At 38.9% G+C, this 15,170-nt stretch overlaps 1 protein-coding gene across 10 annotated transcripts in view; it reads left to right on the top strand.

The window, feature by feature from the left end:
* Nucleotides 1-15,170, top strand: part of NEB (nebulin) — a 115,902-nt gene that overhangs the window by 56,688 nt on the left and 44,044 nt on the right. For all 10 annotated transcript variants that reach the window (XM_082056708.1, XM_082056714.1, XM_082056713.1 and 7 more), the window contains 27 exons: nt 238-441; nt 1,454-1,558; nt 1,737-1,844; nt 2,250-2,561; nt 3,049-3,252; nt 3,446-3,550; nt 3,694-3,801; nt 3,977-4,288; nt 5,300-5,503; nt 5,728-5,832; nt 6,356-6,460; nt 6,553-6,864; nt 7,152-7,256; nt 7,506-7,604; nt 8,033-8,134; nt 8,313-8,420; nt 9,215-9,526; nt 9,662-9,766; nt 9,851-9,955; nt 10,505-10,609; nt 11,565-11,672; nt 11,759-11,872; nt 12,637-12,834; nt 13,177-13,281; nt 13,837-13,941; nt 14,014-14,118; nt 14,600-14,707. In XM_082056708.1, the coding sequence (XP_081912834.1) occupies nt 238-441; nt 1,454-1,558; nt 1,737-1,844; nt 2,250-2,561; nt 3,049-3,252; nt 3,446-3,550; nt 3,694-3,801; nt 3,977-4,288; nt 5,300-5,503; nt 5,728-5,832; nt 6,356-6,460; nt 6,553-6,864; nt 7,152-7,256; nt 7,506-7,604; nt 8,033-8,134; nt 8,313-8,420; nt 9,215-9,526; nt 9,662-9,766; nt 9,851-9,955; nt 10,505-10,609; nt 11,565-11,672; nt 11,759-11,872; nt 12,637-12,834; nt 13,177-13,281; nt 13,837-13,941; nt 14,014-14,118; nt 14,600-14,707 (4,068 nt within the window). The remainder of the gene's footprint in view (nt 1-237; nt 442-1,453; nt 1,559-1,736; nt 1,845-2,249; nt 2,562-3,048; nt 3,253-3,445; nt 3,551-3,693; nt 3,802-3,976; nt 4,289-5,299; nt 5,504-5,727; nt 5,833-6,355; nt 6,461-6,552; nt 6,865-7,151; nt 7,257-7,505; nt 7,605-8,032; nt 8,135-8,312; nt 8,421-9,214; nt 9,527-9,661; nt 9,767-9,850; nt 9,956-10,504; nt 10,610-11,564; nt 11,673-11,758; nt 11,873-12,636; nt 12,835-13,176; nt 13,282-13,836; nt 13,942-14,013; nt 14,119-14,599; nt 14,708-15,170) is intronic.

Genomic DNA, 15,170 nt, shown 5'->3' with positions numbered 1-15,170 from the left:
AGGGTGTAATTTGTGTGTTAACTCTTGTGTTTGTGGAGCTCTTCAATAACTCTGTTCCTTTTGTTATTTAATAGTTATTTTACTAAATCTTCAGAAATAACCATCCCTTTCCAAGCCATATCCTGCTACTATGCAGAAATATATACGATTGTTTTATAGACTAAGACATGCTTATTTATAATTATTATAATATTTGATCACATTTGCACACGTATAACGAACGTTCAATTATTTCAGGCTGTTTATAAATCCGACCTGGAATGGCTGAGAGGTATTGGATGGGTTCCTATTGGTTCCATGGATGTTGAGAAAGCAAAGAAAGCTGGAGAAATCCTGAGTGACAGGAAGTATCGGCAGCCACCAGACCAAATTAAATTTACTAGTGTGACAGATTCTTTGGCCATGGTCTTAGCCAAGCAAAATGCTGAGATAATGAACAAGGTGAGGTTTCTTTTATTTTCTCAAAACCACTGGTATTATAGAACTTGTTCATGGGGTGAAAAATACAAAATAAGACTAAACACTTTGTGCACTTAGAGAAAATGAATGTCCAAATTCAGCCTTTGCACAGGAAAGCTCTTATCTCAGCGCTCTGTCTGAACTGAACACTTAGGAAAAATGGCCAGAAAAAAAAATTGCCAAAATCACATATTTTTCAATAGTAATACTAGAAATTTTACTAAATTTCCCTCTTCCATCACAGCTGAAATCTTATTTTTAGGTGTTTGTTTGATATGTTTTTTCTCTTTGGTTAATGCTGTTTCACTATACACAACTCATCTCAGGCAGAACAGGCCGATTTTTTGGCCAGTTCTTAGACAATAGTGTGAAATCTGCAGAAATGATGTTCTGGCAAGTGTGAGGGATGTCCAGATGTGGCTGTAAGATGGGATGGAGCAGAATATTGAGGCTTTTACTGCAGCTGCTGTAGTGATGTATTGTTGACTGAATGTCCCACTGCGTGATGAACAACGTCTGAGAAAACAGCTTATGTTCTCTGCAAGTGAAGCTTCTGCAATTTAGCTCAGGCCTGAGGGATGGAAGTCACAAAGTGCCTACTCCTGAGCTTTAGTAAGAAACATCAGTCAGACAGCTCGTACAGATGTGGCAGAAGACTGAATACAGTTTTCCTTCTACATCAATCTTAAATCAATCGGTTGCTCTGCCAATTGAGGAAAAATAGTGAGAAAGGACAAAATTTCCTTCTTGAGCTGCTCAGTGAGAAGCTTTACTATGGCAGGGTGTTTAAAGGTTGCTTGAATTTGCAGTTTCTAAAATGCTTTTTTGGACAAATGTATTAGTTTGCTAATATATATATCTTGTTCTGCTTCAAGATTACTTTTCCTTTATGTCATGGATATATTTTTGATAACTCCTGCTTTCCAATTTGCACTCTTTCCATCATGACACACATAGAGAAGCTTTTAAAGGACTGTGTTTTCCTCTCTCCTAGCGTTTGTACACAGAAGCCTGGGACGCGGACAAAAAGTCAATTCATGTCATGCCTGATACGCCAACAATTTTGTTAGCGAAGGCCAACGCAGCTAACGTTAGCAATGTAAGAACATTTAAACGTTTACTAAAGTAATGGAAATCCAGAAATTAAGTAAGCATTTCTTTAACCGTAAAGATCTTCTAACACACGCATTCATTAACATTTTAAGAAAAAATGATGAAATGTAGAAATTCTGTCACTCAGAATACTGAGAAGCCATTTTCTGTCTTCTTCTGTGCAGAAACTTTATACGCAAGCCTGGGAAGAGGCCAAAAAGAAGGGTTATGACATGAGAGCTGATGCAATTCCAATCCGAAGTGCAAAGGCATCAAGAGATATTGCGAGTGATGTATGTTCTTCCTTTCCATTTATTTTCAGTTAGTTTGAGAAACAAGAATGAAGAAATGAACTAGGTACAACACAACCGCAGCGTATCAGATTTATCTTGGAAGCCCACTAACAAAGAATTCACTGCAGAAAGAAAATGGGTAACAGTTTCCAAAAGGAACACTGAATTATAAATCCTGACAATAAGCAGATATTAGAAAATAATAGACTACGATAAAAATAAACAGCGGCTATGGAATAAAAATCAGCAAAAGCTGTGAGAAAAGAATGCGTTAAGCATTTCTGAACTCTAATTGAGTATATTTCATAACATTAAAAAATATATTTTTGATAGTAGCAATAAGAAATTATGGGAAATCAATCCCAGATTCGCTATTTCTTTTAATACTTCTTTTTGCACTTGTAGTACAAATACAAGGAAACGCACGAGAAGGAGAAAGGCCACTACATCGGGTGCCCGTCTGCCAAGGATGACCCCAAACTGGCGCTGGCGGCGCGGGCCATGCAGCTGCAGAACGAGCGCCTCTACAAGAAGGCGTACCACGATTCCAAGGCCCAGGTGCACATCCCGGTGGACGCGATGTCGCTGCAGGCGGCCAAGGAGTGCCAGGGCCTGGTGAGCGATGTGGACTACCGCCAGTACCTTCACCAGTGGACCTGCCTGCCCGACCAGAACGACGTGATCCACGCCAGGAAGGCCTACGACCTCCAGAGTGATGTGAGTAACTGTAGCAAAGCTTCATGGCAGGCATGTGAGGCTCTGCTTGTTAGTGACGGGGCAAATGTCCTTTCAAGTGCATGGTCATGAGCCTGCAGTGAGCCCTGGTGTGTTTATTTGAATTCATCTGGATGATCCCTTCCAGATCAGTAGTGTTTTCAGCTTGCGGGCCGGATTCTGGGCACTTCACATGGAAGGGAAACGTAACATATATTTCTGCTGGGTTTTGGTTTGCTGCAGAATGTTTGCCTGCAGATTACACTACTGGTCTGCAGGTAGGAAGTATCTTTAAAAAACCAGTAATTTCTTTGCTATGCGAAGCAGGGGTTTAGCTGTGTGTGGGAAGGACCTGGTACACTGCAGTCTCATTGACTGCTTGCTGTGGGACTGGAAGCGAAGGAGCTTGGGGAAAACCTCGTACAAAACTTCTCTGAATGGAGAGTTGCTGCTGCAATGTCAATAACCCTTGGGGGTTTTTTTTTTGTAGAATGTGTACAAGTCAGACCTGGAATGGTTGCGCGGCATCGGCTGGTTGACAGAAGGTTCTGTGGATGTGGTGAAAGCAAAGAAAGCCCAGGAAATCCTGAATGACAGGTTGTACCGCACACGGCCGGACGAGTTGAAGTTCACCAGCATTACTGATGCGCCAGACGTTGTCCAGGCCAAGATCAATGCTTTGCAGCTCAGTGACGTAAGCTTACCTTTCACTTACTTCTCATTTATGTGATGGCATTTATTTTTCTCATGGTAGAAACTAGAATTTCTACCATGGGAAGGACTAATTGGCAACTAATTCAAATCAGAATGACCACAGAATACTGTTGGTGCGTTTTTTCCCATGTTGACACTGTAGTGAAATGTTATTCTGCTTCCTTTCTCCTTAGCGCTTGTATCGTGAAACCTGGGATAAAGATAAGACGCAGATTTCCATACCTTCCGATACCCCTGTAATGCTGCAGTCCAAAGCCAATGCTCTCAACATCAGCAATGTAAGACAATAAAATAATTGTCTGTGTGAAATATTATGAAATTATATTATGATAATTGCTCTTCTAGAGTGTATACTAAGAAAAGGTATTTGTACCAGAGAATGTTGATGACATGTAACAAGGGTGATTAATTTTCTTCGCAGAAACATTATCAGAAGGCCTGGGATGAGGCCAAGGCGAAAAGCTATGACATAAGAGCTGATGCCATTCCCATCAAACACGCCAAGGCTTCCAGAGACATCGCTAGTGAGGTACAGTCTCCTTGTCGTGTGCTTGCTGGGTCTGCCCCTGCCTGTGTCCGGCTCAGCAGAACTCAGTGAAGTTCAGATCAAAGGGCTGACAGCTTAGGAAGCTGAAAGGCTTTGATTTGTTAGTCACTCTCAGGTGAGCGAAGTGTGGCTGCTTACGTTGTTTCTGCACTTGTAGTACAAATACAAGGAAACGCACGAGAAGGAGAAAGGCCACTACATCGGGTGCCCATCTGCCAAGGATGACCCCAAACTGGTGCTGGCGGCGCGGGCCATGCAGCTGCAGAACGAGCGCCTCTACAAGAAGGCGTACCACGATTCCAAGGCCCAGGTGCACATCCCGGTGGACGCGATGTCGCTGCAGGCGGCCAAGGAGTGCCAGGGCCTGGTGAGCGATGTGGACTACCGCCAGTACCTTCACCAGTGGATCTGCCTGCCCGACCAGAACGACGTGATCCACGCCAGGAAGGCCTACGACCTCCAGAGTGATGTATGTGTACAGATCTGGTATAAGAGATGCTGCTCTTGCTATTTAATACATTATAGCCTTATTTTTGTGGTTTGATTTTATACAATCACAAAGACTTTAGACTGTTTTCTTCAGATATTTTGTGTTACTGCTTTTATTTTCTCTTTTTCATCCTTTAAAAAGTATTGGTACTACCTCTGAATTTTTTCAAAGCCTTAGTTGGTATCTGCTGTGTTACATCAGCTTTTGGAGTACTGTGATTTGGAGAGGATGAAGGATTGTATTTCTTACTTTGATGGGACTTAGGGAATAACATCTGTTTGCTGCTTTAGAATCAGGTGGCTTTTCTTACTCCCGCTTATCAGAGTCAACTTGAAAACTTATTTAATTGCAAGAAAACTATGTAAGAAAGCAGGTAAGATATTTTAGTGGCTGATTGCAAAGCAGGAGGAGTCAGTGCAGCTGATTTCCTGACTTGGCTTTGTGGCTTATCATTCAACATCAGTCATTCTTCCTCTGGTTCAGTTATGAGCTTTGGAGGTGAGATTCAAGTTCCTTGCTGAAGGATCTGCTTAATTAAAGCTTAAATAATGATACTGCTTCAGGCGTTATGCCAGTTAGCTCTAGTCCTCGTTACCTCTATCACCTTTTTTCTTCTACTTTTTGTGAAGTTTTGTGGTGGACAGATCGGGGTTTTTGTTTGGACTTGTAAATCGTTGAAGTGACTAGAGGAATAAGTATTTTTGAGAGGACAAGGACACTCTTAAGATCTTAATACTCATCACGATAGTTCTGTTCAGTTGTTTCCCCTTCATTTAACTTCACAAGGTTTAGAATGTATTGTTTAAGAAATGCAATACTTAAAACCTGGTTCCCAGATTGTATTTTACTCACAGCACTGAACATCTCGTGTATCTAAAAAGGGTTAATCTAGCTCTAGCTAATTTGGCATTTTCTGCTCTTGTATCATTTAAAATAATTAAGGCGGTCATTTCAAACACAGTGTTTTCCTTTTCTGACTGTCTCATATAGGTGGTCTATAAGTCAGACCTAGAATGGCTGCGTGGAATTGGCTGGCTGCCTAACGACTCTCCGGAGGTCAAGAGAGTGAAGGCTGCCCAGGATCTCCTGAGTGACAATGTGTATCGTACCCCCATCGACAGCGTGAAATACACCAGCATTGTTGATTCTCCAGAGGTCGTTCTAGCGAAAACCAATGCTGAGCAACTCAGCATTGTACGTTACAATTTTCTTAAAGTTATTTTGAGGCTAGAAACAGTTAAAGAGAAATCTCACAGCTAAAATATAAAATTGATCACTGAGATTTTAAGTCAAGTTTAAAGCTTTTCCAGACATTTTATTTTTTAGAGATGGTAATTCAGGAGTTTTTAATGGAATTTTATGTTACTGACAAGTGAAATTCCACAATTACAATATCATAAAATGAATTATTTTAACAGCCAAAATACAAAGAAGCCTGGGAAAAGGACAAGACTATGGTCCATATTATGCCAGACACACCTGAAATCAACCTAGCCAGGGCTAACGCTGCTAATTATAGCCAGGTATGCTTATCATTCTGTTTTCTACATTTCTATATAGTAGTATGTCTGTCCTGTGAATTTTAATGTTCTAAGATGCTACTTAGAAAGACTAAGTCACATGAATCTCATTAAAGTCTGTCCTCATACAGGACTTGGCAACATTCCCTTCCCTCTACTGATTAGTTATTAAAGTATTTAGATATTTTTAAATAAATGCTTGCACACAGCTCTTAAAAAATGATTAATATCATGCACCTTTGAGAAAATATTTTGTTGCAGTGGACGAGAACCCTAGGCAAAGAAATATTTTCTAAACTTTTACCAACACCCCTCCATGCAGAGGAGGTTGCAGAGCTGGTGTTGCAGGTGCTGTACGTGTGTGAAAGGCAGTGAGGTTTGCAGCAGTGCTTACGGTAAGGAGCAGGAGTGAGGCACAAGACATTCTCACGGTATTTCAGCGAACAAATGACAGTAAACTATGTATTTCTCTAATGGGAAACTCTGGAGTATTTAGCCTATGTGTGACATTTTGCTGTCTTTTCAGAAACTGTATAAAGAATCTTGGGATGAGGTGAAGAAGAGTTATGATTTGAGAGCAGACGCAATCCCAATCAAGGCAGCCAAAGCTTCTAGAGAAATTGCTAGTGATGTAAGTGCCAAAAGAGGCATCTAGCTCTTCACGTGCTTTAAGAGCTATTTTGTGGTAACTGTTAGTAATGGTGGTCTTTGCCCTTTACCCAGTATAAATACAAGCTGGAACACGAGAAGCAAAAAGGACATTATGTTGGAGTTCCCAATGCAAAAGCAGATACGAAAATTGGGTTTGCCCTTGGAATAGGCAAAGTTCAGAGTGAACTAGAGTACAAGAAACACTTTGCCAAGTGGAAGACGCAGTGCCACCTCCCAGTGGACATGCTGTCCATCCTGTCAGCCAAACACGGGCAGTCTCTGGTCAGTGACGTTGATTACCGGCACTACTTGCGGCAGTGGATCTGTCTTCCAGACCAGAACGATGTCATACACGCTAAGAAAGCCTACGATCTTCAGAGTGATGTAAGTCAACATGAAAAATTAACTTATTACTGTATTAGTCCGCTTCTGCTCTAGGGAGTGGGAATCTTCTGCTGAATTCAGTGAAGTGGCTTTGCTCTTTATTAGGAATGCAAAGTATGTGCCGCTGTTCCGTATTACCAAGTTTGAAGTGTGATGAATTCAGATGTAGTGCTCACGTTGGAATTACTGCTGTCCTTTAAATGAATGGAAGTGCTGTTATTTCTGAATCGTGCTGGAATGTACAGGGAGCTGTAGCTAACAGCATGGACCCAATTTTGTTTTCCCAGGCTGTTTACAAAGCTGATTTAGAGTGGCTGCGGGGGATTGGATGGCTGCCAAATGATTCAGTTGGACTCAACCATGTCAAATACGCTGGAGATCTCTTGAATGAGGTAACAAAATGTTTTTCCATACTAAAATTTTCTTAAGGGTATTTGTAATTTACAGTATTTTTAATGGTTAAATGCATTGAAATTTTCTCAAATAAAAAATAGAACTGGAGTATTTCCACAGTCTTTGTTGTGTGTGGAGAGTTTTTCTTTCCATCTAAACTTTCTTGTCTTGCCTATGGATTCAGAATTGCTGTGTTAGCTATAAAATATCCCAGTATAATCTGACTGTTCATCTTTTCTCTTGTATAGAGAAAGTACCGTACAAAAGCTGAAACTCTTCCATTTACCGCAGTGACGGACAGAGTTGATTATGTCACAGCAAAGAAAGGCACTGAAATTCTTAGTGATGTAAGTTTGCTATCATGTTTTTGGGCTGTTAACTTGCTCTATATATTTACATGGTGGGATTTTATCTTTAAAAGGATATTTCTTTTATCTTGAAAAAAAATGCAGAAGAATTCTTGATCAGACTGTGGGAATCTGTGAGCATATGACATAAAGATGAACTGTGACTTCTGAAGATTCCTCCCTGTCCATCCAGCTGCCTTGGAACAAGTTTTCAAAATTTTCTCTGAGAAATTTTGTCATTTCTTGTCTTGTATGGTCTCCTTTTTTAAAAAAATACCCATTTGGATATATATTTAATGTGTCACGTCTAACAGCCTTGCCAGTTCAAGGTTTTATACATTATTTCATGCATAAAATAGAGGATTGGTGTTATGTTTTCCCAATTTTCTGATGGTGCTGCAAGGCAATCATTTTTTTCTCTGTTCTAGATTAAATACCACAAAGAATGGAATGAGGCCAAGACAAATTATACTCTAACGGACACACCACAGCTGGATATGGCCCGAGAGGCAGCCAGAATTCTCAACCAGGTATGTGACCTCTCCCTGACAGTTTCTACTCACATTCATAACTCTTTCAAGAAAAATTTACCTTATTAAGAACATGCTAAATGAAGACGTCATCCTTACACTTTAATATAGGTTATATATATGGCATTTATTATCATTACAGTAGTGTTGAATTCCTCTTCACTTTAATTTTGCACAGAGTCTATACAAGGAAAGCTGGGAGAAGGAGAAAGCCACTGGTTACCTCCTGCCTCCTGACACTGTGCAGATCTCTCATGCCAAACGCTCCAGTGATGTCCAGAGTGAGGTAAGAACTTTGCTCATCACATTAAGAAGGCAGGTGCTTGCAAGCCTGGAAATGTAAAAGGCCTTGCAACAGATAACATCCACTAGACTTTTCATGACCCATGAAGTCCACAGTCCTCCAAACAATTCAGACATCTTTGTTATTGTGGGTTTTACAGGTATCAGTGCTGAAATGTCAGATTCTCCTTTCTACCTTCACTTTCTCCAGAAACAGTCCACTAAGTCCACTAAGGTGGCTCCATATTTTACAAATGTTAAATAATTGAAGTGATATTATGATTTCACTTTTTGGCATATTATGGAGGCTTTCTCCACTAAAGACTATAGGATGGTATGCACATTACACTTTAAACTCTTGCATCACAGGTGTTGAAACTATTACATGACTCTTAGTTTGAACATACATTTTATCAAAACATTGTGATGTAAATACCTTAAATAAATTTTCACTCTTCAGACAGTCTCAAATAATTTGTTACAAAACTGAAGCCAAATGCACTTATTAGCAAACATTTGCTAATGAGGCTTTCCTCTTGTGTTGAAAATACTGCTTACTGAAAAATGGTGGCATATTAATCTATAAAATGATATCTTTTGAAGTGAAAGGACTGTACAATGTAACATAACTGTTTGTATCATATTTTTATCTGGTCATGTACTGAAAACTGAAGACTGCAATTGATAACTCCCTGTCTCATTTGTTCTTTGTGTTGACACAACCGTAGCTGTTCACAGGTTAAAAAAGGAATATGTAATCAGCGTTGATTTTATACATCTTTCTCCCTGTTCTATCAGCTTAAATACAAAGCTGAGTACGTCAAACAAAGAGGTCACTACGTTGGGGTTCCCAGTATGAGGGATGATCCAAAACTGGTGTGGTACGAGCACGCTGGCCAGATCCAGAACGACAGGTTGTACAAATCGGACTACCACAAGACAAAGTCCAGAGTTCACATCCCTCCGGACATGGTGTCGCTTGTAGCAGCAAAGGACGGTCAGAACTTGGTCAGCGACATCGAGTATCGCCACTACCTGCGTGAGTGGACGTGCCACCCTGACCAGAATGACTGTATCCAGGCGAGGAAGGCCTACGACCTGCAAAGTGATGTGAGTGATGTCACATACGTACTATGTCATTTCCACTTAGTTTGGTCGAAGTATATTGTCAGTATCACATAAAACTGAAAAATGTCATCCTGAATTAAATAATTGATCTCCTTTTTAATATCTCTTATGATTTAGAATATTTATAAATCTGATCTGGAATGGCTTCGTGGCTGCGGTTGGATTCCTCTGGATTCAGTGGAACACAAGAAAGTTAAGAATGCCCAAGAACTGGTAAATAAGGTAAGAGAAAATATTTTAGCAGTTATGCAATTAGCTCTTCTTTCTCATGTACGGTGTTTAAGGAACTATTCCATCTCTTTGCAGAGAGCGTATACGAAAGAAGCCCTTGATAACTTTTCCAATTACACCAGTGTGGTTGACACTCCCGACATTGTTCTGGCAAGGATGAATGCTGTCAATCAGAGTGATGTATGTACTGTTATAAAATAGAAACTGTTATGTTATTAGAATTAGTAGATGACTTCATTGCTTTCGCTAAACTATGTTGTGTTTAGCTTTGTGTGTATGATTCATTAATAATAGAGTTTTACTGGGGTAAATAATGTCAGTAAGAAGTGATATAAATAAGGAACACAATATTGTTATGCAAAATAATGTTGCGTTTTTCTCTAGAAAAGTACAGCATGTCCCTTATTTAGATTTTACATAGATTTTGCTAATAGTAGGTTAAAATTGAGCCCTGTTCTTGGTGAACAGCAGTTGGTCGTATAGTGCTGGGGGAGTTCTTGGTGTTGCTGTGAACCTGTGTTTGCTGATCGGTACAGTTAGTTTCACTAGAACACTGTGAGAGTCTGGTGGTGTGACAGACTGATGACACTTGCCTGTGGACCATAGTGGTTTACATTACTGAAGACATGTTAATATAACACAAAATTAATGTCTACTTGTAATAGATGGACTAGTGGGAATAACTTCTTTCTCCTATGGAATTAACATTGTGTTTGTTTTCTTTTGTAGCTAAAATATAAAGAAACATTTAACCTTGAGAAGGGCCAGTATATTGGGTCTGATGATACTCCAGCGCTGAACCACGCCAGAGACATGTCCTTACTGTACAGTGATGTAAGAGTCCAGAAATATCTAACTGTGCTTTAATTAGTTTATTTTGAAAGCAGTAGAACATTGAGTAGACTTCAGAAAGCTGTTGTGTTTCTGTTTCTGTCATTACTCTACTGAGTGGCACCAGGAAAGTTATTTAAGCTCTTTGTTCTTCGTTTTTTCCCAGTTGAGATCATTGGGATAATTTATTTCCCTGTTGAACTGAGCACTGCTGTGTGGTGTTTGGAAGCAGTAACTGCAGCAGTAGTAGTAGTAGTAGTAGAATTTGTGTGACAAAACCACTTTATAATTCCATCCAATAGTATCTTCTTAGACTATTGATGAAATTTATATTTATTTTTTTAATAAGAGAGGAAAATGGTAGATTATTGACACTATTAAGCAATTATTTTTGAGTAGCATCACTAACTTTAAAGGGAAAACTCTATTTTTTTTAAATGTAAATGGCTATTCATTCGTATGAGGCACTTAATTTAGTCTGAGAGTAAAAATATTTAATATTTAACAAAATATGATGTATTAGAAAACTATTAACTATTAACTATTTACATAGTTAATGCTCTTACAATAAACAATAGCATTACTTGGAGGTTTTTCCCAATTTCAACATGTAACTACAAAATTATCGATGCCAGTTCCATACTGTGCTTTTAAACAAGAGCTCGTATCTACATTTTGATTATTTTTATCCCTCTTTGGATGAGAAATGTTGAATTGTAACTATAGTAAAGAAAGCAGAGAACGGCTCAGATTTGTGCTCAAGTACCTTCCTGAATTGGAGCATTTATTGTGTTTGCCTTACACTGAAGAAGGGTTCAAAGTGAACGTTCTCTGTTGACTTCATTGGGACAGTTCACACAATAAGAAAAACTCTGTGAAGCAGTCGTATTCCTTATGTGTGTAAATGGCAAAGTCAGGTTTCATGGCATGTAAACCTGTATGTGTTCTGTTTGTCTAGAAACTTTATAAAAAGGCTTGGGAAGTTAGCAAGCCCATTGGCTACACTTTGGATGAGAAATATATTCCACTTGTTGGAGCGAAACATGCAAACTACATAAATAGTGAGGTTAGTAGGAATTTTCCATTCTTTCTCTTTTTTTCCCTACATGTTCTTGGAATGAGCTTTAATATTTCTACATGAATATTTTGCAGCTGAAATACAAAGCAATATATGAGAAGCTGAAAGGCCATTACCTGGCTGGGAAGGACATCGGTGATTTCCCCAGCGTCGTTCACTCACTGGCATTCCAGAAAACAAGGAGCGCGGTAAGGACAGAATTAGTCTTGCTGTGGGATTTTTAGTTTTCTTTTTTTTTAGTGTAACATATTTAAACATAAATAATGCAGTGGTTAATAACATCAGTAGAACTGTTTTCAACATGTCTGTGTTTCCTCAATAGTTATTTTGTGTGTGGGTTGAGTAGTTGAAATTATTTAGGAGCTTAAGAAGGGATTTGTTTAGCTATTAGGCATATCAGAATAGGGAAAAAAACTTGTCTGGTTCAGTTTAAGAATCTGAGCAATAGGAAATATTACATGACTTGGGATACTTTTGCTTCACACACAAAAAAGCAGTGTTCATTTTGAACCAAAATAGGAATTGAGGAGCTGGAAAAGTAAATCCACATTAGATATTTTGCTGTTATCACCACTGCACATACAGCATATCATGCATGGCATGAAGTGAGTATACTCTCAGATATTCTGTCTTCGTTCAGACAGGGAGATTTAACTAGATTCAAAGCATGTTTGTAGCATATGGCTTTATTTATCTTGAAGACTTGTTCGTTTTCTCACCGGCTGCTAGATCTGCAAGTGAAGGTCATTCTTGTCCTTGTAGAACCTCATCACAATAAATGGTGATTAATATCAGAGATAAGATTTCATCCTATTGAATCCTGTGGGAGCTTGGCCACTAAATCCAGAAAGCACGTCTCAGCTTCGGCCGTAACCTGTACCCTATTAGAGTCAAAATGACGCAGAAAACCCGTATTCCTCTTCTCACCTTTCCCCCAATCTTTCCTTTTCAGCTGGCATACAGAAAGAATTATGAAGACACCAAAGCCCGTGTCCATATTCCAAGTGACATGATGAATCACGTGCTGGCCAAGAAGTGCCAGTATATCCTCAGTGATCTCGAATACCGAACTTACTTCCACCAGTGGAGTTGTTCACCTGAAGAACATGATGTTATTCTAGCCAGAAGAGCCCAGGAAATTTTGAGTGATGTATGTCTCCAATTTATTTGTTTGACATTTTGTTAGCCTTTTATGTAATTTTTTCTAAGGTATTTAAATATAAAACACTTTCAAATATCTTCCACAGTATTTAAATATGAAATTAATAACCATTGTCTTAGATTGCTCAGTAGCATCATACCAAAAAACAAATTATTGCTGTTTTCTTTAGGACACTTTAATGGTCTGGTTATTTATTATTCCCTTGTAAACTGGAAATTTTTTTGAGTTTGCACAAGTGGAAGATACTCAATATATAAAAAAAAGGGGCAACTTTCTTTAAACAGAAGGTGAATTTCTTCCTTACTTAATAGACTCTTTTCTTCCATATAGGTGGTGTATAAAGATGACTTAAATTGGCTGAAGGGACTTGGGTGTTATGTTTGGGATACTCCACAAATCCTACATGCTAAAAAAGCGTATGACCTGCAGAGCCAGGTAAGTGTGTTTTCCTCAAACAAGTAAATATTTATAAGATTTTTTCATCCATTTATGACTCACTGGTGCTGACATGTGTCCTAGTCCAGAGCACAATAATATAATTCCTATTACATCAGAAATATTTTGTTCAAACTATTATGATACACTCTTTCAGTTTTGTCTGTAGAGATATGATCCCTTTTGTTCTTGAAGGGAGCAGAAAATGTAGGAGAATGGAAGGACAGCAAGGTTGTGGTTTTTAACATCGGGAAGATAACACTTTGTCTTTCTGTTTGCTGCCCTGTGCACAAGATACCTCAGTGAGACATGTATTTGTGGAAAATAATGTCTCTTGCCTTGCCGATTATACTCTTAGTCTGCTAGATGCTATATAGTGATGTTCCATTTTCATTATTCCTTACTTCATACTGACCATGTATTATTTCTTTTCTATCACTTCTAAAGTTGGTCTTAACTGGGCCATAATCCTGGGCTTCAGTTGTACAGGACTGATTTGAAAGGAAGCCGGCAGGATTTTCAGCATTAATGGTGTGGTTTGTTGTCTTTCCTTAGATAAAATACACAGCTGCAGGAAAAGAGAATTTGCAGAACTTTGGAGTTGTTACTGACACTCCTGTCTATGTGACGGCGGTGCAGAGCGCTCTCAACGCCAGTGATGTGAGTCTCCCCCTCCCCGCGCTCCTTCTGGGAACTGAAACAAGGTAACTAAGTCTAGTTTTCATCTTACAGGTGAAGTACAAAGAGGATTTCCACAAAACCAAGGACAAGTATACAACTGTGACTGAAACAGCAGATTCTGAAAGAATTCAGAATTTGAAACATCTCTTCAGCGATGTGAGTGTTTCTACATGTTGGGATTTTTTTTTCCTCTTAAGGTGCCACTATGTGGGATTTTTGGTTTATTTTGTTTGTTCACTCTGTTTGAAGATAAACGTCCAAACATGGAGCTTATCAGAGCTTCTAACAACCTTCTGCTTTGCTTGAGTATGGGGAAGATGCTGTATTTCAGGCAGAGGGCATATTTTCTAACTGTAGTTGCAGTCTCAGCAAAATATGTGCACTAATAAATGGATTCTCAAAAGAAAATTGCACCTGAACAGAATTAAGACCTTATATGAGAATGGAGGCAAATAGGAAGCATTTGCATCACCCTTTACATGCACTGTCAAGATGAAGCTGCTGTACAGCCTCTTCATATTAAGTAATACTTATGACATAAAAATAAAAACCAAAGGGCTTTTGAGTTCTCTTGGTTGTTGGTTATTATGCAGGAGCAGAATTGTTCCATTCACAGAGACTTTCTGTTTCCCCATAGAAACTCTACAAGGAAGCCTGGGATAGAGTGAAAGCGACGGGCTACATTCTGCCCTCAGATGCTGTGCCTCTCGCACGTGCCAAAGAACTGAAGCATAATGCTAGTAATGTAAGTGAATGAAACACTTTCTTCTTTTTAATCAGATCATCAATTCCAGCAATGAAATCCTTCATGCCTTGCATGCACTATAGGTGTAAAAAGCTTTATAAATTTAGATATATATCTGGAGATAATCAATTTTCTGCGATAATCATTTGGATAACAGGTAGTCCTTTGCTGCTGCTTTTCATGAAAAAAACACGTCACATTTTATAGTAATATAAATTAATTCTTGAAAATGGCTGGTTAGGTGTTGTTTTAGTCTAAATTGCATAAGCATATGGGTCAGAAAAACACCACATCTTTAAATGATGCTTTACTGAGTATCGAACAACAAAATCTTATGCCTTACTGAACTGAGGCTTATGAGAGATCACTCTCTTCATGGCTATCTTTAAATGAAAGAGCTGGAACAATAAATAAATAGCTTATTCTACACCTGTTTATTTTTCAAGTCTTCTAATCAGCTGTT

Source organism: Streptopelia decaocto (genome assembly GCF_964273445.1).
Source record: "Streptopelia decaocto genome assembly, chromosome: 6".
Classification (NCBI taxonomy): Eukaryota; Metazoa; Chordata; class Aves; order Columbiformes; family Columbidae; genus Streptopelia; species Streptopelia decaocto.
The sequence above is the reverse complement of the archived record's forward strand: the minus strand, read 5'-3'. Positions and strand labels throughout refer to the sequence as shown.